This window comes from Leishmania panamensis (genome assembly GCF_000755165.1).
Source record: "Leishmania panamensis strain MHOM/PA/94/PSC-1 chromosome 4 sequence".
In the NCBI taxonomy this organism is placed as follows: Eukaryota; Euglenozoa; class Kinetoplastea; order Trypanosomatida; family Trypanosomatidae; genus Leishmania; species Leishmania panamensis.
In genome coordinates, this window is record NC_025883.1 from 244,947 (window position 1) to 271,166 (window position 26,220).

At 62.1% G+C, this 26,220-nt stretch overlaps 9 protein-coding genes across 9 annotated transcripts; all 9 read right to left on the reverse strand.

The window, feature by feature from the left end:
* Window positions 1-1,073: 1,073 nt before the first annotated feature.
* On the reverse strand, window positions 1,074-1,520 carry LPMP_040640 (ubiquitin-conjugating enzyme e2, putative; the record flags this gene model as incomplete). The annotated part of the gene is made up of 1 exon (XM_010705408.1): window positions 1,074-1,520. The coding sequence occupies one exon, from the start codon at window positions 1,518-1,520 to the stop codon at window positions 1,074-1,076; it is 447 nt and encodes a 148-aa protein (XP_010703710.1).
* A 1,657-nt stretch (window positions 1,521-3,177) lies between these two features.
* Window positions 3,178-5,391, reverse strand: LPMP_040650 (hypothetical protein; the record flags this gene model as incomplete). The annotated part of the gene is made up of 1 exon (XM_010705409.1): window positions 3,178-5,391. The coding sequence occupies one exon, from the start codon at window positions 5,389-5,391 to the stop codon at window positions 3,178-3,180; it is 2,214 nt and encodes a 737-aa protein (XP_010703711.1).
* Window positions 5,392-6,485: 1,094 nt separating this feature from the next.
* LPMP_040660 (hypothetical protein) lies at window positions 6,486-9,668 on the reverse strand (the record flags this gene model as incomplete). Its single annotated transcript, XM_010705410.1, has 1 exon — window positions 6,486-9,668. The coding sequence occupies one exon, from the start codon at window positions 9,666-9,668 to the stop codon at window positions 6,486-6,488; it is 3,183 nt and encodes a 1,060-aa protein (XP_010703712.1).
* An 861-nt stretch (window positions 9,669-10,529) lies between these two features.
* LPMP_040670 (hypothetical protein) lies at window positions 10,530-12,872 on the reverse strand (the record flags this gene model as incomplete). The annotated part of the gene is made up of 1 exon (XM_010705411.1): window positions 10,530-12,872. One exon carries the CDS (start codon window positions 12,870-12,872, stop codon window positions 10,530-10,532), a length of 2,343 nt encoding a protein of 780 aa, XP_010703713.1.
* A 1,620-nt stretch (window positions 12,873-14,492) lies between these two features.
* On the reverse strand, window positions 14,493-16,505 carry LPMP_040680 (hypothetical protein; the record flags this gene model as incomplete). Its single annotated transcript, XM_010705412.1, has 1 exon — window positions 14,493-16,505. The coding sequence occupies one exon, from the start codon at window positions 16,503-16,505 to the stop codon at window positions 14,493-14,495; it is 2,013 nt and encodes a 670-aa protein (XP_010703714.1).
* Window positions 16,506-17,638: 1,133 nt separating this feature from the next.
* LPMP_040690 (hypothetical protein) lies at window positions 17,639-19,567 on the reverse strand (the record flags this gene model as incomplete). Its single annotated transcript, XM_010705413.1, has 1 exon — window positions 17,639-19,567. One exon carries the CDS (start codon window positions 19,565-19,567, stop codon window positions 17,639-17,641), a length of 1,929 nt encoding a protein of 642 aa, XP_010703715.1.
* A 684-nt stretch (window positions 19,568-20,251) lies between these two features.
* On the reverse strand, window positions 20,252-22,702 carry LPMP_040700 (hypothetical protein; the record flags this gene model as incomplete). Its single annotated transcript, XM_010705414.1, has 1 exon — window positions 20,252-22,702. The coding sequence occupies one exon, from the start codon at window positions 22,700-22,702 to the stop codon at window positions 20,252-20,254; it is 2,451 nt and encodes an 816-aa protein (XP_010703716.1).
* Window positions 22,703-23,590: 888 nt separating this feature from the next.
* On the reverse strand, window positions 23,591-24,232 carry LPMP_040710 (60S ribosomal protein L10, putative; the record flags this gene model as incomplete). Its single annotated transcript, XM_010705415.1, has 1 exon — window positions 23,591-24,232. One exon carries the CDS (start codon window positions 24,230-24,232, stop codon window positions 23,591-23,593), a length of 642 nt encoding a protein of 213 aa, XP_010703717.1.
* Window positions 24,233-25,140: 908 nt separating this feature from the next.
* On the reverse strand, window positions 25,141-25,665 carry LPMP_040720 (nascent polypeptide associated complex subunit-like protein, copy 1; the record flags this gene model as incomplete). Its single annotated transcript, XM_010705416.1, has 1 exon — window positions 25,141-25,665. One exon carries the CDS (start codon window positions 25,663-25,665, stop codon window positions 25,141-25,143), a length of 525 nt encoding a protein of 174 aa, XP_010703718.1.
* Window positions 25,666-26,220: the final 555 nt, after the last annotated feature.

Consider the following 26,220-nt stretch of genomic DNA (forward strand, 5'->3'; position numbering starts at 1 on the left):
TCGGTTAGTTGTTAGGTGGGTGAAGAGAGAGAGGTTGCGGGACGAGAAGAACCTAGCAAAGTGAGCGCTGATGCGTGAGTGAAGTTGGGCACAAGAGAGATGGGAGGATGAGACGACTGTTCCAACTCAGCAAGACCACCCGTGAAAACGAAAGCCAAGGGGTGGGTGAGTGGTGAATCCCCCCATGGGCGAGTAGCCCGAGAGCGGGGGGAGGAGGAGAGAGGGCGAGAGTGCGGTGAAGAGTGACAGAGATGAGGAGGGCGCAGGCACGGGTGTAGCGAACCGCTCTGCATGCGAGGGGGGACAACGTAGGTTGCGCAAACATTCACGCCTAAAGCGACGTGTCCCCACATATCACGTCAGACAGCGAGGGATTGGGAGTGGAGTGACGAGGAGAGAGACCAAAGACATGCAGCGCCCCAGATGAGGGGGAGGGTGGAGAGGAGTGAAGAAGAGAGATGTTCCGCCTCAACTGTGTGCGTGCCCAGTGCGTTGCGACGCCCATCTGGGGACAGTTGAAAGGCGCCAAACGGCTTGCACCACTTCCCCTCAGCTTATCCCCCCTCTCAATCTGCACACCGACACACCCACACACACGCACACACACCCCTCGAGCGTAGATGCACTACTTTGGTGCTTTCATGTCTGACTTCGATGAGATTCACAAGGAGAGGAAAAAAAAGCTTTGCTCAGTCGTTTTCTTGGCTTTTTATAGCGAACCCACTCATTGCCCCCTCCCCCTCCCCCCGCTCACCATCTGCGTCGGTACCGACAAGTCGATGCACGCGGGGGTGAGTGGGCCCGCCCCGTCATCCAACACCGTCAAGCACATACAGAAATATACCGGCACACGCACACGCACACGCACACACAACACAGAGTTTCATATATGACTGCTCGTGTATTCGCACGCGCAGCTCAACGCCTACAGCAACGGACCTGAAGAGGAAAGAGGGCATGGGGGTGGGGAACTCATCTCTGTTCATCTCTCCATACCTCCTTAGGAGTGACGCAGAGAGAGAGAGAGAGACAGACAGACACACCTACACACAAGGTATCATTGCTGTCATACTTCACGGCTTGGCATACGTGCGAGTCCACTCGCGGGCCGTCTGCATCGCACCGGCCTCGTCATCCTTCCAATGCTCCGCGACGTCGTTCGCCAGCGGGTCGTCTGGGTTAGGGCTCGACATGAGGATCTGAATAGACAGCAGCACCTTGTTGATCAGCAGCGCCGGCGACCACTTGTCCTTGATGATGTCGAGGCAAATGCGACCCACCTTGTCTACGTTCGGGTGATAAATGCGCGTGAGAAAGCGCACTTTTGGCGGCTTCATCGGGTACTCCTCCGGCAGAAAAAGCTCCAGGCGGAAGAGACCGCCCTCATAGCACGACTGTGGCGGTCCCTGGATTGTCACCATGAAGTAGCGCGGGTTCTCACTGGTCGGCGTAGCCGTGATGCCGGGCGGGCATTCCCTCTGGAGTTTCTCCGTCTCCTTGATAATGCGTGTCGTGAGCATGGCTCCCGGCGACGGAGGAGAGGAGGAGGAGGGGGGGGGGTCGGGAAAGGAGGTCACAGACAAGCTGCTGCGTACTGCCAGTGGCAAGTGCCTCGGTCACGAGCGACGCCGATGGTCTGTAGGCACTGATGGACACGCACAGGCGTCGGTTGATGACTGCAAGAGCGAGGGAGGGAAGGGAGGGGGAGTGGTAACGGGACGGACGGAAGTGGAGAGGGGGGGAGGGCGAGTGCGTGCGTGCTTGATGGAGAGGAAAAGAGTGAGTGACTCAAAGCACAATGTGGCTGCCAACAAACGCACCGTTTTGCTTTACACCAGAGGGGAGGAGGAGGGGGGCGGGCGCACGCACGCACGCTTCGTCTCTCTCTCACGCACGCTCGCAAGCACGTACTCTTCCACACACACACACACACACGAGGGAAGGGAGGGGGTGGGAGAGAGAGCGGGATGGATTGACGTTGGAGACGATAGCACACACACATACACACGACGCACGGACTAATAAGGGAGCCAAGGGGCCAATAAAGAGATCGCGGGTTCAGTAAAATATGAGGCGAGGAGAGAGGGGAAAAGCTAATGCGGTGTGCGTACGATGAACGTGCAGGGGGAGAGGGGAGGGAAGGGAGTGGAGTAGAGGAGCGAAGCGATGCACAGAAGTGTGTAGGTGCCATGATGATGACTGTGAAGAGCGCAGCAGAGGCTCGTCGTTGGTAGCGCGCACGCCGAAGCGCTTGGTGTTGGCACATCGATAGGAGGGGCGGAGAGGGAAGAGTACCGCGAATCCTCTGACAAGCGGGTGGCCTCCCAAGGTGGACGTGTGTTGGTATGCGTGTAGCAGCAGAGGAAGTGACACACACACACACGTGCGTACCTGCGTCATCTGAAGCTTGACGCTTTGCCACCACCGTGCAACTCCGCCTCTGCCTTGAAACCCTCTCCGGTATCCACTGGCCCTCGCCGCTTCCGCCTGTCCCGTTCACCTCTCCATCACCACGAAACACTGTGAAGAGAGCAGCGAGGTAGGAATGCGAGTAAGAGACAGAGGGAAACGACTGAGAGGGGCGAGGGTGGGAGAGGTAGCGCGCGAGGTGGCTACATCGGGCAGAGAGAGAGAGAGTAATGATTTCACTTCCACCTGGCATAGGGTACACGCACACGCACACACCCAGACGCAGGACATCGATAGAACTAATGTGGCGGGGGTGTGGCGGATACTGCCGAAGTGAAAGGAGAGGGAATAGAGAACAAGACAAGGAAACTATGAAAGAGGGAGAGAGAGGGCCTGGGGTACGCGTGTGTGTGTGTGTGTGTGCCAAATACTTTACATGAAGATGCGCGCGTGTGTGTGTGGGTGGGGGTCTGTGATGCGGGAGCGCACACGCATGGACTGGAGAGCGGGGTGCGGGCGCGGCGAGAGAACACTGGTGGCGTACATCAACGGAAGAGCGACGCAGCACCCGCAAAGAGGGCCGTGTGGGTGGGGCGGTGCCGGAGAGAGAGAGAGGCGAAGAGAAGGAAAGACCAGGAGGGGTAAACCAAACAGGCAACGCTGGCGGACTTGCGCAGCAGCAGCGTTGCTATCGACGCTACGTGTGTTATGGCAGCTGCGCTGAGTGGATATTCCCGCTTGCCTCCTCTCCCCTTCATCGCACACGGATCACCCTGGCAGGGAGCTACGGCGTGCGGCATCCTGCGCCATCTTCACCCGCTCCGTGTGCGCTGTCAGTCGCTCTTGCAAGCTTGTTTCGAAATTCACTCGCTCGCGACTCACCGCCAGCTCCCGCGCCTTCTGCTCCTCTACCCACATTCTCAGCGCTGCCTTGCGTGCCGTCACGTACGCCAGCCGCGACCGTAGCTCCGCCACTTCGCTCTCGAGGACTTTGCACTGCACTACCGTCGCTTCCCGCACGTCTTGGCCGTCTAGCAGATGCTCTTGCGTGGCTTTGGAGCGTTCGCGAGCGAGGATGGCGCAGGCGTCGATGGAGAGCTGTGCCTCGTCGAGGAGGCGCCGGAGAAGGACGCCGCGCTCTGGAAGATCGACGGTTACCTGCCGGATGAGCTCCTCACCGAGAAGGCTTAGTTGCACTAATGTCCGCTCCTTGTTCAGCTCCACCACATTTAGCGTCGAAAAGACGGTAGCCGAGCCGCCGCCGCTAGCCGACATGGCGGCCGGTTGCGCTGGCAGCGGCTTCAGTGTGCGCGTGCAGACCTGCTTGTCTGGGGTGGCGAGGATGATCGTAGTTGCTGGCGCTTTCTGGCCCTTCGCGGAGGCTGCCTTCATGCTGCTACTGCTGCTGCTGGCGTTCTCCTGTTTGAGCCGTGTGCCCGGAGACAGACCAGATGCTGCCGGGGCCGATGCGGTGTGCCGCTGCTGTTTTGGGGCTGGCTCATGGGCGGTGCTCGTGCGAATGAGCTTCAGTGGACGACCGCAGCATCGCGCCCGCACCATGTCCAGCACCTCGTTCAGTGTCTGCTCCAGCTTCAAGAGGTAATCACGCGGCGCCTGCACGTCACTCGTCCGCTCGAGAATGACCAAGACAACGCCGACCGGTGCCTCCATATACTCGCCGGCGAGCGCCTCACGAAGAGCCTCCATTTCTTCCAGTCCCTTCACGTCGTCCGGGTGCGCCTCCTGGTGACGACGAAGATGGGCTTGGCGATGCTGAGCAGCCTGGCGCCTCTGGTGCACCGCCACGGCTGTCGCATGGTGGACGGAGTAGTAGAGGAAGAGCCGCGGCGGCAGCACTGCATCCAAGGTGGAGCGCAACGTCGTCGTCACCACTGGCACCCGCTCGACGGCAGCTACCGAGCCATCCGCGGTGCGCAATGCCACATTCTTCACCCCACTGGCGACGCCGCTGCTAGCGAGGGAGGCAGCAGCAGGTGCACTTTCCATCGGCGACACGCCGACGAGCAAGTCGCGCACGTACGGTGGCAAGTGTACGACCGCGTCGACTGCGGTCTCATCCGGCTTCGCATCACGCAATGAGTCCTCCAGAGAGACCATCTCACGCAGCAGCTCAACGTACTCAACGGTACCGGAAGGAACTTCGCGCATGCCACTCAGACACGCGGCCACGGTGAAGCTGCGCCGCGCTTCGTCGCGGTCAACGCTGTCCGCACCGTCGGCAGGCGTAGGGGAGGAGAAAAAATACTCTAAAAGCTGCTCTGTCGCCCGCGTGCGGTACAGCTGGTGCTCCGACACGGGTGCCAGGGCTGGCGCGCCTTGCACGGCATCCTCTGCCTCATGGTCGGCCCTCTTCTCTGTTGACGCTGCAGACTGCTGCTGCTGCTGCTGCTGCTCATCGGTGCTCTCTGGCCCGTGTGCTGCTGTGGCTGCGGTGGGGTCTTCCTCATCCTCTTCCGGATGCATCAATGCTGTCTTGCAGCTGCGCGCCTGACCCACCGCAATGGGCAGCAGCCGCACGACCATGTCGGACACGTGCGCGTGTTGGTACGGTGGCGGTGGGTGAGAAGCGGCGTCGACCGTGGGCGGTGCGGGGGACGTGAGTGGGTTGTCCTTGGTGCTAAAGCTGTCCGCATCCACACAAGTCTGATGCGTGGCCTGCCGCTGCCGGAACTGAAGTTGGTGACAGACTGCAGGCAGCACGTCTTTGAAGCGGAGGGGCAGGTGGGCAATGACGCACGGGTCGTCGCGGGCGGTGAGCGTCAGCGGTGCGTCCTGCGCGAACACGACGGCGAGGGGGTCCTCGGGGCACTTGTCCTCCACGCCAACAGTACTGAGGCCCACCTGAAACATAGCGTCATCCAGTGCGTCCCTATCACTGTGTTTACCGGCAACATCGCCATTGCCGTTGACGTCGCGCACAGAGCGAATCGCCCCTGCGCGGCGCGTCTTGACTGCCCTCATGCGTTGTTTTGTCTCGATTTTTCCACGTTTTCCCCCCTTTTCGGTGTTGTGGCGCGTCACACCTTCGCGCGAGGACGTCTTCCCCCCCCCTCGGGTGCTGGCCGGGATGCGGAGGAGCAGAGACGAAAGTACCGCGCGACACACGGACAGCCAGACGGGTAGACGCACGCACGACCAACAAGTGCGAGGCGAGGAGGCGCCTCTCGTTTGCTTCTCCTGTCGGTCCGCTTCGCTGCTGCTGTGCTACGCGCCTGTGCTCTCTCCCGCTCCTTTCACTTTCTTTTCGTTCTCAAGTTAACCTCTCAGCACCTCAGCCGTGCGTGTGAGCACGTCAACCTCCCCAAGACAGGAGGCGCACAGGTGAGGCGCGTCGTTCATGAGTATGGAGGATGGTTAGCAAAGGAGGGAGGAGGAGGAGGAGGAGGAGAGAGTTGTGCGTGGCGAGGGTAGGGAGAGGGAGGAGGAGAACGGGGAGGTGGGCGATGTGTCCCGCAGGGAGTACCGATCTCATTCAGGAACAACACGGAATCCACACGAAAGAGAGGAGAGCGGTGAGCATCCACCCGCTACTACTCACGATACAACGCCTGCGCGCGTGATGTTGCTGCCTTGATATCCACTCTCTCCCTGAGTGGAGGCCATGCAGCGAGCAAGCGAGGGAGAGAGAGAGAAGGGAGGCGGAGGCGGAGGTGTGTGTGTGTGTGGGGTGGGGGGGGTAGCACGAAGTGTGCTGTTCGGGTTTCACATGGATGTTCCTTCTTGGCCCGCTTGTAGTGTGGTTGCGGATGGTTGCACAGAGCGAGGGGGGGGGAGGGGGGAAGACGGAGGCACAGCAGCTGGAGTGTAGCAGGGATGTGGCGCGTACAAGAGACTATAAAGAAGCGAAATACCCGCTAGGCAAGCAAGAGCTGCCTCGTGTTGTTATTGGGCGTGCGTGTGCAGGGGTGGCAAAGGAGAGCGGTGGCGTCTGCTGCGGCGGTGAGGTGTGCGTGCGTGTGTGTGTGTTGGGCATCGTGCCTACTCCCCATCACTTTGCGCGAAATCATGACATCGATAGAGAGAGAGAGAGGACGGGGAAAGACGGTACGGTGTAGTCATGGCCGCCTCTCCGCCTCTCGCAACCACATGTGGAGAAGCTGCACCAGTCGACGTAGCTCTGTCTGTGCTTCAGCGTCTGCGGCGGCCACGTCTGCGACGTGAGCACGCCGCGAATCCACCCCGTCGCCGCTGCGGCTACTGCACTGCGCTGGGAAGGGAGGTGGTGGCACTGCTGCGTGAGAGTGAGCGTTCATGGCGCGCGGTGCCACACATGTCACGGCCCAGTGCAGTGGTACGCCACCGCCGACCACCGCTACGGCGACGCCGAAGAGCGGGTGCCGGGTCATTACCGCAGAGAGCTGTGCCACGGTCGTTGCCGAGACTGGCACTGGCACTTCCACGTTCGCAGCTGAAGCGCCTGTGGCTGCTGCAACAGCAGCTTGGGACTCACGTGAAGGATGCTGCAAGCCGCCACATTCATGAGAAACCTTCGCACCGCGATCTTCCGGCGAACTTTGGCGCCATCTGCGAGTCTGACAAGTTGTTGGAGGCGGCGCCTCGGTCCTCTCCGCTGCCACGCCAGGGGCAAACGCACGGTTGGCAAACACGCAGGGCAGGGTCATGAGACGTATGGCCAGCAGCACGACTTGGTGCACTCGGCTAGAGTGCACACAGGCCCATGTGGCGTCATCATCGCTGCCCGCAGCTCTCAGAGCCGCAGCGTCGCCTTGCTCTTCCTCCGCCATTCGCGCGAGCAACGTGCGGTCTTGGCGAAACTGCTCGATGTAGAGCTGTAGCACTTCCACCGCCACGGCGCACCACAGCGGCAGGTGCGCAATCTGACCCTGCAGCTCTCCATACACGAAGGCCTCCATCATGCACAGCGAGGACGCGACGTTGTCGCTCTCCTCTGCGCTCGCTGTGTGGCGAGGCCTCGGAGGAATGGAGAGCAGACGGACGCGCAGGCGGGCGAGCGCAGCGCGTTCAAATTGCGTCCCACCTGCAGGAACTGGAGGCGCTGTGACGGCGCTGTCATGGGTGGCGTGCAGCAGCATGCCTTCCACAGCGGCGTTGTGCAGCCGCATGGACGCCGCGGCGCGCGCGAGCGGTGACAAAGCGGGGGATTTCGAGAACTGCGAAGTTGGCGACGGCGGTACGAGCCGCCACGTATGCGACGCGGAGGACGGGAGCACCTCCAGCCGCGGGACAAGCAGCACTAAAGAGACGCACTGCTCCAGCTGCTTCCACGCGAGCAGGACGCTCGCCATCACCGCCCACAGCCTCTCCGTCTCATCGCAGAAGTGAGCGTAGTTGCAAAGTGGGTTTGCCTCAGCGTCGTCGTCTCTGCTCTTCCCCGGCTGCGACTGCTGCGTCGTAAATCCTCTCGAGCTACTCTGCGTGCCTGACGGAGCTGGTTGAGGTGGCGCCCCAGTTGAGGTGGCGCCCGGCGGCGAGGCGGACTGGCGCCCACAGCCTCGCCGTGTCGCGCGTAGTCCCCAGCGCCGTCGCTGGCGAGACATCACAGAACTTCGACGCGCGCTGGAGGCCTGCACAAATCCTGAGAGTGTCTGCACCGCCAACAGCGGCAGCAGCGCTGTTGGTGAGGTGCCCTGAACCCGCGGGAGGTGGGGCGGGGGAGGGGTGGCGGAGAGCAAAGGTGCCCGCACTGGTCCTGTGCCAGGAGCGCGCCATTCATCATGGGGAGGAAGAGGGAGGCAGCGTGCCTGTTGAGGCGGCTGCCTCTGGGCATGCGGGCGGCCGAACACCGCTGCCCTCGCCTCCTCAAGCGCGTAGCGCTCGCCACTGTGCTGCGTACTGTTCATCGACGACTCGCCAGCTCGGTAGTCGTCGCCGTCATGCTGCCGCAACGGTGTATAGCGATGATGATGCCGGTAGTACAGGAGATGAAACCTATAAAGGGCGGGGTCGAGCAGCTGTCCTGCAGCCAAGCAGCCACACATGCAGGTAGCGTCGCCCATACTCCTGGCGAGCGACGGTAGAGCTGCTGTTGGCTCGAGCGATGCACTGACCGCAGTCTGCCACGCCTCCTCGCAGGCGTGTACAAACGCACTTATCTCTGTCGCCGTCGTCGCCGCGATATCCTGCAGCACCGCCACAGGCAGCACTGGTGGTGGTGCTGCACGCATGGCATCCAGCGCCGCACAGACGCCGAGACCCAGTGAGAGGCAGGCACTCGCGTCACGTGGGTAGTGCGTCAGGAGGTTCCACAGGTGTTCCTGCTGCCACCGATGCGAGGCGTGACAGCTTGTGGCGCTGCAGCAACGGTGCTCGTCGGCGCCGTGCCTGTTCGTGGTGTGGCTAGCAGACAGCCGCCGTTGGAAAGATGGCGACGGTGCACGCCGCGGCGGGCGAGGAGGGCAGGGAGGCGCAGCGTCCCACGTGCGTTCCTCCGCGAGTGGCCGTCGATGCAGATCTGATTGGGACTGCAGCGCCGTCATCGCCTGGCAACCCCAGCGTACCGAGAGGAAGCGAGTACACACGTTGCCATCTGTGGGAAAAGGCACCCCTGTTGCTGCCGCTACGGGCGATAAGGGCGGTGCCCAGGAGAGGTAGTGGCGGAGAAGATTGGCTAAAGTCGCAGGAATGTCATGCGTATGCGGGCGGGCGCACGCGCGAGGGGTTCGCAGCGGCGGCGGGCGCAGTGAGACAGCCGGTCGCCGTCCTTCGGTTGCCGACCCCAGCCGGTGGCCGATACACTGCCTCCACTTGGCGCTGACGTCATGGTGCAAGGCGCTATTTAGAGGATGAGCTCGTGTGCGAGGATTCCATGACAGCTCGGCTCTGCGCTCCTCGTCGTCATCAGCACTTGCCGCTCTGGAGCTGCCGCTGTTACCATCCTCGACCGTGAGGCTGCTGAGACTGACCCCTGTTGACTGTGTATCTTCGCCAAACACCCCATCTTCGCTCGCCTGTTTGCGCCCGGAGTGCGCACACGCGAGGCGTTGCTGTGGTGGCAAGGAGAATTCTGGCACTGATCCCGAGCGCGGCCGCCGACGATGCCAAGACGCACACTGCAGCAAGCCTCGATGCTTCTGTGGTAGGGCGACGTGGCGCTGCTGTTCAAGAGTCGCTTCTGGCGATGAGGCGCGAGTCGTGGCGCTCACAATGTCGACCTCCTCGATTGAATCCGTAGCGAGTGTGTGACGTGTAAGCGAGCCGGCATTGCCGCTCGCGCACTGCGGGCGACCGTTCAGAAGGTGCGCCACATTCTCTGACATCGGTGTGCATCTCAGTGCATGTGGCTGTGCGAGCGTTTCTCAGCTTCCTACACACCCCCACACACCTAATCGGAAAGCCATCACCAAGTCGCAAGAAGAAGAGTGAGAGGAGCGTGCGGAGTGTAGGGTGATGTGATGACGGGGAAGACGAAGCGAGAGAGAGGGGGATGATGGGTGGGTAGGGAGGAATGAGATGAGAAGACATACAGGCTGTGGGGGGGGGGGGCGGGGCGTTTGTTTGTGCTTAAGATGCTAGTGAACCCCACCACCACCACCACCACCCACGAACACTCAAACACATCCACTTGATGCGGCTTCCCCCCCTCTCTCTCCCTCCCAACAGTCTCTCACAGAGAAGGGCGCTCATCAGCAGTAACGGGGTCGACGCAGATGGCCATCAAACTGTTGCCATTGTCGAGCGTGTTAATCGCAATCGCACTGCATCCTGCATGTGCGCTTTCTTTTCATATTCCCTCATGCATGTTGTATATGTGTGTGTGTGTGTGGACGATTGCCTCCTGGCGCAGCAGAGGCTGCAGCGAGAAGAGCCACTCGCCAACGCAATGCGCCGTCGTGCGCACATGCTGTTCTACGTTTTGAAGAGAATGTGTGTGGTGGTGTACAAGAGCCACTGCAGCTGCACAGATCGAAGGGGGGGGGTGGACGGGGAAATTGGGAGGGGAGAGGCTTGTGCATGTTTGCCACGCGCACCTCTGTCGCCACTGACATCAACGGCGATGCCCAGATGCATTCAGAGAAAGGCACCGACAAGCAGTGGTGATAAAGTGGTGGTGTCCGCTCGCCGACACGTAAGCCTCCACACGCCCCCTTCGAGCACCCAACCATCTCGCCTGTGCTACGCTACAGCGGCCGCGCCGCCTCTACATGCACCGTCACCACCATCGCTACCCCACCACGGTTGATGCGGACCGGCACAAGCATGCCTGGCGCCAGCTGCTCCTCGATGACACGGCGGAAGTCGCCGACGTTGTGTATGCGCACTCCGTTCAGTTCCTCGATGAAGTCGTTTGGCTGCACACCGGCGAGCACCGACGGGCCCGCCGCGTTCACTACGAGGACACCGTCCTCGTAGTGTGTCGGCACCCCATTGATCAGCACAGTGCTGGTCACCTCGAGTCCCAGGACTGGAATGGCACTGCCGTTGGGCGGCGAGGTGTACGGCGCCGCTAGGGGTGTCACCGCTACTGCCGCCGAGCTGGAGGCCTGTGACGGAGATGGGGAGGTTGCCAAGCACCGTGGGCGAGGGCTAACGATGCGAATCGCCGCTGAGCTGGGGCGGTAGGGGCTGTGGGCCAAGGAGGGCGATTGGGAGGATGAGGCGGTAAAGTACCCATGCTGCTGCGGCGGTTGTGGTGCCGCCGCTGGCGGGCTTGGAGGTACAGTATCAATGCCACCGCCCTGGAGGTGGCTCTCCTGTGCCTCCAGGGTCTGCAAGAACTCCGTAAGCTTCGTGCGCCAGTGCTGGAGACAGTGTAAGAACTGTGGTGCCAGCGTTCGCAGCGACCACGGCTGACTCGTCGGCATGTACAGGCTGGCGGACATGAGGATAAAGTCATTACGAATGGAGGAACCAACGCCCCCGCCGCACATCTCGCGTCCGAGCAGAGACGCCTCCAGCAGGAACTCGTACAGCTTCAGCCGACCCTCTGTCGTTGCCTGAACAACCGGCGGCAGTGACGCCAGCAAAGTGGAGTAGAGGTAGAGTCGCTCGGTCACGGTGTCGTACATCACGAGAAGCGTGTACTCACCGTCGATGCTGATGACGCAGGTGTCGCTCTCGTCAAACTGCAGCCCGTCGCGGAGGCCGAGGTCCTCGCCGAGGCGACGCAGATTTTCCTCAGCGTTTTCGCGCGCATCGTAGAAGCTCCCATCCGGCACTGCCGCCACTACCGCAGGCCTTTGGACGGAGTGCGACAGCGGAGGCGATGATGACCCGCGGCTACGCACGAGGCCATCGGTAATGGTATCGAGAGCGCTCGCGGCCGATTTGCCGGTGTGTCCTTTGAGCGCCGTGGCGCTCACCTTCGAGTTGGGGGGATGGCACTGGACGCCAGGCCAGTGGTGGCTGCCCTCACCCACCAGCGCCTCATTCGTTGCCTCCCCATCGCTCTTTCCCTTTTCGGTTAGTAGAAGCGCCGCCGCCTCGCGCTGCAGCGCCCCCGGTGCCTCGATGCCCAGTTGGGCGTAGTAATTCAGTCGTTGCTGCACTGCCAGGCGGCGGTCCATGTCCAGAGCTCGCGCCTCACGAATGCGAGCGAGCCTCAGATGCTCTATATCGATCTCACGTGCCCGCAACTCCAGCTCCCGGGCCTTGGTTGTAGCCTCGAAGTTTTCCTGCTCCCGCTTGGCCCGCTCTCGCTCGGCGTTGAAGAAGGCCTGTTGCTGCGCCAGCAGGGCCTTTTTCTTTTCATTCTCGAGCTTCAGCATCGCCACGGCGCGGGCGGCCTCCTGCTCGGCACGGAGTTGTTCCCGACGCTCCACTAGCTGTGTCGCGCGCTCACTCGCACGCGCCGCCTCTTGCGCCTGCAGCATGGCAAACCGCTCCCGCTCGCGTGCCGCCTCGGCCTCTTTCCCCTTGATGTGCTGTAGTTCTTCATCAGCGCTTTCGCGTTGCCTCTCAAGCTGGCGGCGGCGAAGGTTTGCCTGGTCCATTTCCTCCTCGACGTGGTGCAGTGTGTGCCGCAGCACGTCATTCCGCACAACGGCGTCTTTGTGCAGCATTTCATCCTGCTGCTTGAGTGTCTGAAGCTCCAGCAGCCGGCGCTGATGCGACATCGGTGACGATATCGACAGCGAAGGCGACGCGGCAGCACCGGGTGTGGCAGCGCCGACAGGCGATTGCGCACCCTTCGCACCTCCGTCGCCGCCATCTTCTTCGCTGTTGTACTTGTTCGGTGTATGTCGAGCCTCCAGAGAGAGGGTGGCACCGTTACCGATGCCGAGGCTGGAGCACAGGTCCTTGTCGCTGCTCAGCGGCACTCCGTTGAGGTGCAGCACCATTTTGTTCAGCGGAATGGGGCATGAGCTGACGGCGGCAAGGCACTGCTTCACCTTCCCAACTGTGAGGCGGCTGATCGGGGCACGCACGTTGAGTTTGTACCGCTTTCCCTCATCGGGGTAAATAATGTTCAGGTGCTCGCGGGGTTGCGACCGAGCGGCTGCAGCGGCGTTGGCTGTGCTCATGAAACCCCGGGTGCTTGGCGAACTGGTCGGTGCACTGTCCTGTCAAGGGAGAAGGTTTCTCTGCGCGCTCGACACGCGCTTCGCAATTTTTGCTTAGGATTGAAGTTGCGCGCCAGTAGCGCTTGGTCAGCCACTCTGGTCAGCGTGGCGCGCGAGGCGGCGGTGAGGCTTTCAACACACACCCACACACGCACACAGAGAGAGAATGAAAATACGAGAAGACGGAATGGAAGGGGCAGGGGCGGTGCACGGAGATGGGCGGGTGCGGGGGCAGATGCTGCGCGGGTGCTGCGTGTTGTGTTTCATACGTCTTGGGGATGTCGCACACACCGGTGGTCGACAGCCAACAAACGACAGAGAAAGAGAGAACAACGAACGCACAAGGGTGGAGAGGGGGGCGAAGAGCAGCGCACACGCCCCACGCGCGCAGGATGCCGTCATCGCCAACAACGTGCGGGCATAAAGGGAGTAGACGGAAGAGACATCCCAAAAGACGCACACATACACATCTATAGTAAAGACACGGCGCTGCGGTAGGCACATTCTGAGGTGTGAAGCTCAGAGGGGCCTCTCCCCCCCCCCCACACACACGCCTAGCGAAGAGAAAGACGGAGGAGGGGGAGGGGGAGGGGTGAGTGAAGCGGCACAACACAACGAAGGAGGATGGCCGGCAGACAAACGCAGTGGCAGCAGCGCAGGTGATGTGCCCCCCTCCTCCCGCAGTCTACATTTTTCGCCTTCGTTCTGCCGATTATACGCGGCCCGTGTGCCTAACACAAACGAGGAGAGGACAGAGGAGGGAGAGGGGCGGGGGGAGGGAGGGGGAGGCATCGAGCGCGCCTGCGTGCACACAGTGACCAGGCAAACAGCGAGAAGCATCAAAGAAACCACAAATCAAGTACGTGCCGAGAGAAGGAGAGAGAGCGCGCGCGCTTGAGGCGCATTGCTGAGTCTTCCGGTCTGCTCTGTCGTTTCTGCCGGCATAAGCGGGCAGCACCGCTCATCACCGTCCACCCCCCACGCCTATATATGTATATATATATATATATCAGACTCTGGAAGATTCAGCGTGGTAATGCTGACGACCGAGTCGGCTGCGCTGGAGAAGCGCGTCGGCGGGGAGACAGATCGCGCGTCCTCTGGCGGCAGTCCTTGCGGTGCCACGAACATCGTCGCCCTTGGCGCTGTCACCGAGATCGATGGTGATGGTCATGGTGCAGCAGGCTCCAACCTACCGCTGTTTTTACAGTCAGCAACGCCGACCACGCACAGTCCGTCTGGCCAATGCAGGGGCGCTACGGGGTCGGTTGCGCTGACATTCACAAGAGGCTCCTCGCAAAGGTGCTCGTGCTGCGGCCGAGGTGGTACTGCGGCAGGAGCTGTGACGTCGCTGACGGTGATGTCCACAACAGAGCCTACCGCAGCTCGCTCATCCGATGCACATATTGCCGCGGTACGGTGGAGGCTTCGGCCGATGCTTGATCCCCTGCTTGCCGCGAGGGTTGTGTCAAGTGTGTTGAAGACCATCAGGCGACGTCGACAGCGTGCCGGGGGCGACTTGGACAGCGATGGGTACTCTCCCCACTTGTTGCCGTCCCTGCCACAACCCCCTCGCATCGGTCACCCGGCAATGGAGCTGCTCGCGCAGCTGTAGCAGTAGTTGGTCGTGCTAGTGGGCGTGTCTGCGGTGGGTGAGGTGACCGATGGGGCGTACGAGGAGAACATCCCGAACCACACCACGCCTGCCGTCAGCGACGGATCCGTCTCCCCATAAGAAGACCGCCGACCCGATATACTCCCAGCAGTCACGATGTCACTGAGGCCGGCCGCCGCCGCCGCCGCCGCCTCGGCCGTCGGCGGCTTGACGGCACTCCTGCTATGACTGCTCACGCTTCCGAGTTGGGCTCGGCGGAAGCGCGGCTGCTGGTGGTACGACACACCAAGGCTACTGTACGACTCCCTTGTTGCATAGTCTGAGGTCGGCGCCTGCCTGCCGCACGCAGCAGCTACCGAAGACGACAAATTCGTGGAGGGGATGTCGGTGATGCTGATGCTGCTGAGGATCGTGGCGTTTGTCGCCGTGGCACCGCCGAAGAGCTGCGCCGACGCCGATGATTGTGTGGACGCGCGAGTCGCGACCGAGGAGAGCTGAAGCAGAGGCGGTAGCGGCACGCAAGAGTGGCCTTTTGAAGCCTTTTCGTCAGCTACCTGTGTAGGTTTCTGCACGTCGGCAAGGGCGAAGCGCTTGCCCGCTGAGGTGTCAATGCCCCGCGGAGATGACTGCGCCAGCGAGGCAGGGAAGGCGATGACGGAGGTGGACAAGGCTGGCGGATGAACACGTTGGCGCAGCACTCCAGGGACCTCGTAAAGATGATCAGCGAGTGCTCTGCCGGTGTTACCGCTTGTCGTTGGGAGTGGTGAGCTGTCGGATGCCGGCAGTACGCGAGGCACGGAGTCCGGCTGTGAGCATGACCGGATGGCGAGAAACCGAAAGACGACCGGCAAGGTGACGCCGCTGACGGTGGCAGTGCAGGGCACCGGCTGGTGCGAGCGTTGCAGTCTCATAAGGGAAGCGGTTGAGTCGCAGCGGGCGGTGGAAGCGGCGGCACCACCGCCGCTGCTGATGCCCTGGTACACGCCTGTGATGGTACTGTCGCGACGCTGCAGTGCAGAGGTGCAGAGCTGCCGCAGTTCCCTTGTGCTTTGAGGGTTGACCGACGGTGCGGTCATGCGATGACTACTGCAGTGGCGCTGCTTAGGCAGGGGTGCTGCAAGGAGCCTCGCTGTTTTCATCCCCGCTGTTAGTCTTGGCCGCACATGACCGTTGCCACCACCACCACCACCGACGCTGAAAGTCGTGCCCTCTTCCTCGTCCTCCTCCGCTAAGCCGCTCGAGGGGTCTGAGGGGGCGAGCTTGGTTAGCCCGTAGACCTGTGTGCCACCGCTGCCGCTACTGTTGTGGCTATGGAGGAGAACGTCGCTGTCGTCTCTATTTACTTCCATCGGCGCCGTTGCCGCCTTGCAAGCCGCGGTCGAGTCGAGATCCTGCGAGGGAAGTGCGAACGACTGCCGTGGGGGGGTTGTCTGAGCAACACTTCGTACTGAGTTCACGGAGGAGGTCGACACCAGCGGTGAGAGCCCCGGTTGGGGATCCTGGCGCAGCTGCTCTTGTGGCTGGTGCTGCCGCTGTCTCTGTAGAAATCCTAGGAGGCCTGGCGGCACATCTGCATCGTTCGCTGCTCTCTGCACGAACTCCTCGACGGTGTTGTCCAAGTCGTGCCGCGACGAGGCGAACAGGCGACGTCGATAATGGTCAGGACAGCTCAGCGATGAGAGGGCGGCGCGCCCCGGCGAGGGTGCCTCAACGGCCGCCACCGCTGACGCAGGAGCAGGTTCACTTGTGCCATGGATGGCGAGGCTCGCAGTTGTCTTGTCGGCTGGGTCTTCACCTCTCGGGGACGACAACGGCGTCATGTATTGTGTGCCGTGGTGTGCGTGATCGTTGATGTGATCACCACTGTCAGGCCTCGCAAGGCTGTTGTGAATGGGAGCGTTGTTTAAAAGCTGTTGCTGCTCGTCGACGGTCATGTGGAAGTCCGCCATAGGAGCGGTCGCTGACGCGTGCGAGCCCATGCGCGCGCGCGTGGCTTGCCGGTGATCTGTGACTGGCCCAATGGTGCTCTTAGCGCATTGCCTCCGGCTGCTGCTGCAACGGTGGTGGCGCCAAGAGGGCTGGGGTGGGGGGTCTGCCTCAATCTTGGCGGCAAGCAGCAACTGATGCAGCGACCGCGGTAGAGGTGCCGGTGGCGAGGGGCGGTGGCCGCGATCGTGTAGCCTCTGGCAAAGATGAACGAGAACAACTTGCCCGTGGTGTGCAAGTGCGCGGTGGATTTGATCCGACGACGACACTGGGAGAGGAGGTGCTGCTGCTGCTGCGGGAGTTTCTCAGGGGGGGGGTAGGGGTGATGGGCTGTGGTGCGCGAGACAGCGTTTGCGAACCGATTTCGCGACGAAGCTGCACGAAGGTTGCTCACTACCACCACCACTACGCCAACCCGCACGGAGAGAAGTCGCGGTGATGCCGAGGTGGACAGCGGGTCAGCTGTTGAGGCTCGAATAGGTGAGGAGGAAATCCAAGTCGTGTAAGGGATTGCCGACGTGCCGACACACCATCAGCCGCAACAGAGAGAGGAAGGGAGGGAGAATGAGGAAAGGCGAAGGGGGAGTGAAATGCGTACGTGTGTTTCGCAGTACCACGCCTTTTCCCCAGCTGCAGTTGTGCGTGCTAGGTGAAGTTAAGGGCAATAGCGAGAAGGGGGGAGGGGGAGTGGGTTGAGAGCGAAGACGAGGAGGAGGAGGGGGGAGGGGGCAGCGACCAACACGACGACAACAAGAGTAGACAGGCAAAGCAAAAGAGAGCAACACTCGCCATGCACTGATGGCGTGTATGGGTGATGTGTGTGTGTGTGCCGTGTGTGTGTAGTGGTGTGTCCGGTGTGTGAACAAGGCCGAGGGGCAGCAGAGGAGGTAAGAGGAGCGCAAGGGGGAAGGGACGCAGAAGACGGCTCGGGAGCGAGGAAAGATGACGGTGGTAGTGGTGACCGTTTCTTGTTGGGCACGTGACACATGCTCGGAGAGTCCACTCATGAGTGCATCAGCAAGATGCTTGCTCACATAACCTGCTTGCTAGGGAAAGACGTCATCTTGTTCTTCGTACTTGCCTTCCGCGCGCTGCACGCACATGCGCACACACCCACCGTGTGCCATCAGAGGACCAACGCATTGCACAACAGGTTGGCATCGGCAGCCGGGAGGGCCTTCATGGGTACCGCCGCGATTGCCGGCGCTGTCGCCGCCAGCGTCGCACCATCGTTCGCGTCTTCCTTGTAGCCGCTGCTGCTGGCTGCTCCGCCGAGGGCGGTATCGTGCTTGGCCAAGACGGGCTGCAGCACGGCAGCCTCCGGCGGCGGCCACAGGACGGTCTCCGACATGCGGGCATCCACGAGCTCGATGGCGTCACGCGAGATATTCAGCCACCCTGCCTGCCATGGCAGGAGCGTCAGAGAAAAGGCTAAGCTGCTTGCAGGGCCTAGAAGACCGAGCGGGCGCACGGTCGGTCCTGTGTAGAGCCACTGCGGCGCTAGACGCTCTACGCGAACTTTAACCGCCACGTCGTAGCGCTGCACGTTGCTGTGGTTGAGCACAGTGAAGTGTGCCGTGACTGGCGACCCAGCGAGGAGAGGCGCAGAGGGTGCCCACTCGTACGGCAGGTGGTGGTGACGATCAGCTGCCTCAGCGTCACCGACCTCCGCAGCTGTCGCCTTAGACGACGGTGGTGGTGTCGAAGGGTGGGCCGCTGATTCGGCGGTGACGTGTGTAACGAGCAGCTCCACCTCTGCCTCCGCCAAGAGCTGCTCAACGCGCAGCAGTGCGCTCTGCGCCGCTCCCGTTTCTCCATTCGCGCGGCACCACGCCCACTCGACGTGTCCGAGTGATGCGAGCCGAGGACTCAGCAGACGTGTCATGACGCCGCCGCGGCCGTGCACCACCGTAGGGTGTCGCAGCTCCTCCAGGAGAATGCCAACCTTGAAGAGTAGCGAGTGCGTGTCGCCTGGCATGAGGAGGACCGGCGCGGGTGTATCCGATTTCCCTGCTCTGGCCGATGTAGTGCCGCCGCTGTTTTGCAGCCTCGCGCGTTCCACGCGGCCATCGCTTCCCACCACCTCACAGAAGACAGCCGCGCCGCGGTGATTGGTGAGGCTTGGCAGAACCCATTCAGAGGCGACGAGATGGAGCGGCACGCTGGACATGTTCTTTAGGCCAATGCTCAGCTGATAGTACGCGTACGCACGCGTGAACGTTGACGAGCGCAACTCGGACTCCCTGTAGTCGCCAGCGACGTCTGCTTGGGTGTCTGCCGTCCATATCGGCCGCACATATCGCAGACACCTCGGCTGCACTTCCATGATCGACTGCTCCGCCTTGAACGTGGTGTTCCACGTGAGCTGCCGCTGCCGCCCGCTCGGGTCACAGTAGTCTACGGCCACCGACAGTGCGTAGGTGCTCGCCTCGCTCAGTGGTACAGCTGCAATAACTGTGTAGTTCGATTTGGGCTTCAGCGTCGCCACAGTGCGGCGCATTAAGGGCTGTCGCAGGGATGCCGACGGTTGCCCCACGCCTACATGAAAGTTCGCCTGCTTCAGGCTGTAGTCGGCGGCGTTGTGGAAGCACATGAGGGCGCGGAACACCTCCCTGGCCATCAGCACGCCCATCCTTCGCGGTAACGTCAGCACTGGCTGCATACACAAAGTCGTGGAGAAGCACAGGCTCACCGGCACCGTGACGGCCTCGCGGGCGGGCGGCGACTGCGGCGGTGATGTCGTCGACGTTGATTGGAGGCGACGGCACGGTGACTGGCCGCGCCGCACGCGGCTCCACGGGTCACCGAGAATTGGGAAGAGGATGTCGCCCTCTTCGGTGACGTCGCCAAAATCCTCGCCTAAGGAGGGAAAGAAGGAGGGCTGGGAAAGCACCGTCGACTGCAGTCCGAGCGGCGCCGCCAGCATCACGGTGCCGTCCGCTGCCGTGACGACGTTCGCTGTTGTTGCCCTGCTGGCAGTGTTCTGCTGTGCCGCGGAGGACGCAGAGGGGCCCACTGTCCCAGCCACATAGCCGGTGGCGTTGGCGTCTTGCATTGTCGCCTGCCTGGGGAGGGGCGTGTGGGGTGCGCGACGAGGTCTGCGAGGGCGATGACAGTGGTTGGTGATGGGTTGGGTGGGGAGGGAGGGATAAAGGGGGGTACTCGGTCGCTTCTGGGTCCCTGATGTTATATGTACAGGTGCAGGGCAGAGAGGGGGGGGGAGAGAAGAGGCAAAGAGGAACGGTGGAGTTGATGGAGAGACTGCGGCAGCGAGAGTTGCAGCGAGCTCGCAGGCGTGCATGCGCACTGTCTGCCTCCCCTCCTCCCCCTCACACCCACAGACACATATGCACGCCTGCCCTTCTCCATGAGTTTTTTTTTGCGCTTTTTACCTCGACTTCCGAACCTCCGCGCTCTCTGCATCCCTCGTGCTGCCATCATCCACACGGACACCGAGAGGGAGGAGGGAAACGCCAACACCACCACCAGGAGAGAAACACGCGCAGAGCGATAGGCAGGTGCCACCGTGTACCTCTCACCACCACCACCGCCTCCCTCTTACAGTGGCACACAAGGAAAGGTCCACACCGACGTCGTGTGAGCACACACGCCGGCCGCCTGGGAGGCGGTGGGGTGGTGTGTGGTGTGGTGTGGTGCGTGGGGAAAGACACTACCCTCACCCTCTCTCTTGCGCACATGCGTCAAATTCCATCTTCATCCCCGTTTGCTCGTCACGCCTTCACCAGTCACTTTCGTCGTCGCTAGAGGAGCTGCTGGCCAGCTGCGGCGGTGGTGGCAGTCGTTGCACCGCTGAATTCACCAACCGACCTCGCACAGTAGGATTGGCACGCGGAGACGTCGAAGAGGATAACGAGTCGGGGCTATCCGCCTGCTTCCCGTGAGCAGCGGTGTTCTTGTTGCTGAAACCGCTGTCACTGCCGGTGCTGCTTGAGTCGTCGCCATGCAGGACCCTGCGGCGCTCGCCTAGCATAGAGGTGAGGGCACTGACTGCGGGTTTCTGTGAGGATGGTAGTGGTGGTGGTGGGGGTGGGGGAGGAGGAACACGTTGCACCGGGGGTGAGACTACCGGACGACCGCCATCTGGCTTCACACCAACAGGCAGTTGCGACAAGGTCGGCGGCGGCGGCGGTGGCGCCATCTTGACCTGCGTCACTGGCGGGGGTGGACGACTTCCGACAGCAGACCTCAGCTCCGCTGAAAAGTTCGGCGGCGGTGGTGGTGGCAGGCGCTGAGGTGCGCCCCCACCGCTCCCTAACGGAAACATTGGCGGGTTCGCCTTGCCTTGCAGCAACGCCGCCTGTGGGAGCGGTGGCGGTGGTGGTGCCGTAGTGGAGCGCGTCACCCCTGGTGGCGGTGGTGGTGCCTGCAGTAGAGGCGCAGGAGGCAGAGTGGACGGCGCGGCGGCCGTGGGTTGGGTGCTGGTCTCGCAAGTCTGCTGTTGCTTGGGCCTTGCTCGACCGCTTTCACGTCCTCGGTGTCTGGCACTGGTCACTCCCTCAGCAGTGTCATCACTCCCCTCTGACACAGTGCCGTCGTCGCCGAGGGTGTGGCGACGATGAGCCCGTCTCTGTCGCTGCTGCTGGCTAGGGGCTATGGTCTCGAGGTCGCGCGGGTCTCGACGTGACGTACGGCGTTGCCACCGGGGGCTGCTGTCGTCCTCGTGTTCTTCGACACCTTCGTCCACGTCGTCTTCGGAGCCGGTGCTACCGCCAATGAGAGGCTTCTGATCACCGCCGCCGTGGTCCCAGCGGCGCACTGTGGCCAGATGCTGCAGCGGCAGGTTTCGCGGCATGTCCCGCAACAGCGCCCGCGATGACGCTGCCGCCGCGTCGCCGCCAGGCACGAAGGCGTACTGCTGTGCCTGCAGCGGTGTAGTGAAGTCAAGCTCGATTTCCACCATGCTGGCGCTGTGCAGCCACGCCGTCGTCGTACGTCTCGCGGGGCTGTACGCGTCGCTGTGAAGGAGAGCGCCGTGCTGCACCGACGCAATCGCGCTACCGACATTGCTACTGCAGCTGCTGTTTGCTGCCGCCAGATGCCGGTAAGCCATCTGGTGTGCCGGGAAGCTTACAAGGGCACTGAGTGTGCGAGGCATCTCGCCCGCGTTATGCATGGTCTGCCCGTTTCGCATGACCGGTAGAGAGCGAGGTTGCCAGGCAAGGGCAGAGGAGGAGGAAGCTGGCAGCGATGAGGCTGCGTTCGTCAACATGCTCCGCTCATTCACGTGCCCAGTAGTTGCCTCGCCGCGGCCCCCGTTCCCCACTAACACGGCGTTACTGTCCTCACCTTCCAAGAGAACCGTCTCCAGTGGCATCGACTCTGCCAGTCGCATGGCGGCGACGGGATTCACGGGCGGAAGAGGTCTGCTGAAATCACTGACGCTGTCGCCACGCCGCACTAAAACGTGGTGTGCTGTAGCGGTGGCGCGCTCGGGGGCGGTGAGCGCGGGGACAGCTGGAACAGTGCGCATCGGTGCCTGGTAGGAGGGCGGGTGCGGTTGCTGTGAGGCGTCGTCGCCGGAGTCGTCAGTGGAGGACTCGCTGCAGGAGCTAGGTGCGACTGGTGGCAGCGGGGATGAGCGACGTGGACGTAGGAAGCGATGACTATGAGCCGTGCTGAGTGCTGAGGGGACGCCGCTGAGTATGGCAGCAGCAGCAGCAGCAGCATCATTTGCGTTGCCCTGTGCGTCCCACTTTGACTTGGCCGCCTTCGCTCTCCCTCCGCCTCGGGACTTGAGCGGTACGGGCTGAGGGTAGCGAGGCTTGCTCTCCAGTAGCGTCGCCGTGCGTCGCCCTCGCAAGCGGTCAACGAAGCCGGCACAGGTGCAGATGCGACCTTGAACAGCGTTGAGACGCCGCTGCTGCGATGCTGCTGCCCTGTCCAGCCGATCCAACACAATGCCCACCGTGTCGGCTAACGCTTGTAAAGAGGCAACAGCAGACGCGAGGGCAGCACAGCCACCCTGGGAGGAGGCACTCGTGAGTGGTACGACGAGGCCAGGAATGATGGCGATGGCAGCAGTGTCGTATGCACGCGCAGCTGCTACGGCGCGCGCAGAGTCGACGCTGCTGCTTCGACTGTTGAGGCTTGAGCTGGTTTGGGCATCATCGCTATTGCCACTGTCCATGACCTCGCTCGTGGCCACCACCGCTGCGGCTAGTGTTGCCATGAAAGCGCACGCATGCGCAAGCCCTGCGGTGCGGGCTTATCAATGCGCCCGAAGAGCGAAAACACGATAGGGCACCCACAGACCTCCTGAGACGGTGAGCCGAGCTGCAGACGTGTGGCTTGGTGTGCACGTCGTCGTGATGTCTATGAGCGCGGAGGGGTGGGGGCACGCCTACGCTGAGTGCACAGCGGCGGGAGGGAGAGAGCTCGGGTGTGCGAACACCGTCACGCGCTCAGAGTGGGTCTTCGTTGAGTTGCGCTCTGCTCGGGCGCGAAAGGCAAAGTTCGCTAAAAAGAGAGAAAAGCAGCGCTAACGTGGAGGTGTGAGAGGCATGGCGTACGAGGCAAGAGAGAGAGAGAGAATGAGCGAGGGAGTTCATGCAGACTCAGGCGTGCGCGCACAACCAGCGGGTAGGCATCCGTTGAACACGGTGGGAGAGAGAAGCCGCGACGGAGACAACACTTACACGCCCACACAACAGAACGCGTTGTGTGCACAAGACGACGCCGAAGCGATGAGCCTCATCCAGAGACTGTGCGTGAGAGGGTGGGGGAGAGAGAGAGAGACGAGGGCCGTGAACAACCTCTTGCACACTGGTATGTGTATCCTGCACGTGAGGCGAATGCCAGCTGGGCGGTCCACCTCACGTATTCCCTCGCTTTTGATTTCTTACGGTGGTTTACGTGTCGAGGGCCAAATCAGAAATGAAAAGTGCTCATCACAGAGCGCAACGCACGAATGCAAATAAATCGAGCCTCTCACGCGGATGGAAAGAGAGAGAGAGATGGTGCTCAGGCAAGAGGGACGCTTGTCCGACGCTCATCCTCTGCCGCTGCAGTAGTCCACGCGCACCCGTGTGTCTCCACGTTTCCACGCTGCTGCTCGAGCTTACGCCATCACGTTGCGCATCGTGATCTTGCCCTTGGGGACGATCATCTTGCAGTGGATGCCGCGCTGCTCGAGCTTGCCGGCGTCGCGCAGAGCCTCGTACTCGGTGCGCAGGATGTTGGTGAAGCCCCAGTACTTGGATGTCACAATGATCTGGCGGCCAGGGAACTTCATCTTGGCGCGGCGCAGGGCCTCATAGGCCTGCGGCACGTACGCCTCCTTGGTGCGCATGGACAGCAGGATCTGACCGATGCGGACGCGGGCGCACACGCCGTTGGGCTTACCGAAGGCACCGCGCATGCCGGTCTGCAGACGATCGGCACCGGCGCAGGAGAGCATCTTGTTGATGCGCAGCACGTGGAAGGGGTGGGCGCGGATGCGCATGTGGAACACATCCTTGTTGGCCCGCTTCACCATGTACTTGTTGGCCTGAATGCGGGCCGCCTCCAGCGCCTCGGACGCGATCTGCTCCAGCTCGCGGGACACGACGTGGATGCACACCGGGAACTCATCGACGGTGGCGCGACGGCGGCCAATGTCGAAGTTGCGGATCTTCGGATCCGGCACACCGCGGCAGAAGCGTGACTTCGGGTACGGCTTGTTCTTGCAGAACCGGTAGCAGCGGGATGGACGGCGGGCCATGCTTTCACCAGGATGTGTGGGGGGGGGGGGTGAGGGGGAGGGTCCTCGACGAAGGGCGGAGCGCAGAGGCGGGTGCGAAGGAGAATCTCTCTACGAATGCGTGCGTGGATGCAGGGGTGGGTGTGAGAGAGTGACGGGAAAGACGTGTGGCAGAGGCATGGGGGAGGGGAGGGGCGGAGGGATGGGAGAGCGGTACAGTCCTTCAATCAGGTCTGCGCATCAGCAGTGAGGGAGGGAGGCGTGTCTTTGAGGTGTAGGGGCTCTGAAAGCGGCGCGGTGTATTTGCTGAAGCGCGGGGATGGAGCGCTCCAAACACACCAAGAGAGAGAGTGTGTGTGTGCGCGTGTGTGACTGCCCAACTTAAACTTGCACTGGTCAGTTCAGCGTGCCCTCGCGCTTTGCCTTTGCCTTTTCCTCGTAATGGCCGTTGTGGCTCCCCCCCTTCCAACCTCCTCGAGTGCCGTGGGGATGATGCGGCATCGTATTGCTGAGGATTTCGTTCACTTGACTGTTGGGGAAATGACGTAAAATGAAGGGAAAAGAAACGAGCAAAAGTTAAATCAAGGGAGTACCCGGGAGCACGAGCGCACCCACACGCGCGCGGAGCGACGCGCCCCACACCTCATTACCGCGGCTCCTGCGGCTGCAGGACGAACACCTAAAGGAACGAGGAAGGAGAGCGCATCCGTGCGTGCGGCGGCGCTGAGGAGAGACGCACGCACGCAGACAGTAGCCTTTGTGCTCCCTTCTCAATCCTCTCCCTGTCGCTTCTTTATTGCTACCGCGATGACTGCCGTCAGTGGAGATGGTAACGCGCGCAACATCCTCGTCGACCTGCCGTGAGGCGGTGATGTTTGAGTGGTCACTCAGCGTTGACAGTGTGTGACGACGTGCTTCCTGCTTCCATCCTACATGGTCAGCTCCATGATGGTGTTGACGATGTCGCCGTTGTTGTTCTTCAGCGCCTTGATCGCCTTCTTGCGCGACACATTCGCCTGGCTCATCACCACGTTGATCTCCTTCTCGTCCAGGTCGCCGGCGCCCACGTCGTCGTCGTCGTCGTCGTCGTCTTCTGCGGCGGATACAGATGCAGTGGCGTCCGAGGACGTCGCCGCGGCGCCAGAGACGGCAGCCCGGGCGGCGGCCTCCTGCGCCAACGCGCTTGTGTCCTCCAACTGCGCTTCTCCGAAGATCACGAAGGTGTTGGTGCCGGGGAAGCGGTACACCTCCGGCTGCACCATGGCGAAGGACAGGGAGCCGACCTTGCGGATGTTCACCTTCATTATGTTGAGCTCCGGCTTGAGGCCCATCTTGACCATGGCCTTGGCGTAGCGCTTCGACTGCTTCGCGTTCTGGGGCACCTCAGCTGCCTCTAGCGTCGGCACCTCGTCGTCAGCCATCGCCGCGACGTTCTGGACTTCCTCAGCGGTCATGATGATATGGCGTGTAAAAGAGAGGGGATACTGCGTGAAGGGTAGAGCTGGCGAGTGATGATTTCGCTTCCGTGCGCTTGGGCGAGTGAGAGGGAGCGTTAGAGATGCGGGTGTGTTCTAACAGGCGTTTTCTCCTCTTGTGAGGGAGGCGGGCAACAGACGCGAATCCCGCCGTGGGCGTTGGGGGGGGGGGGGAGAGGGAGTCGTGGGCACAAGGAAAGAGAACGAGGAGGAGAGCGTCGGTGGAGTGAAGCGTGGCAATGGCGAGGCAAGTGGCACCGCTACGGGGAAGCCATCGCTGCCAGAAATGACGTCATGGCGAGCTCACCGTAGCGGACACGACCACACAAGTACCGGCGAGCGTGTGTACATCCTTACTGAAACTGCCATGTGTGCCTATCCTGGGCCCAATCGCCGGAAGCCGCCGCCGCGATTGCTGGCGAAGCAGTACTCGACATACTCTCTACCTTCCCTCTTGCCTCCCCCCATCTCTTCTCTCGCGCTTGCTTACCCCCAGCGCGAGAGAAGAGATGGGGGGGGGGGGAGGCAAGAGGG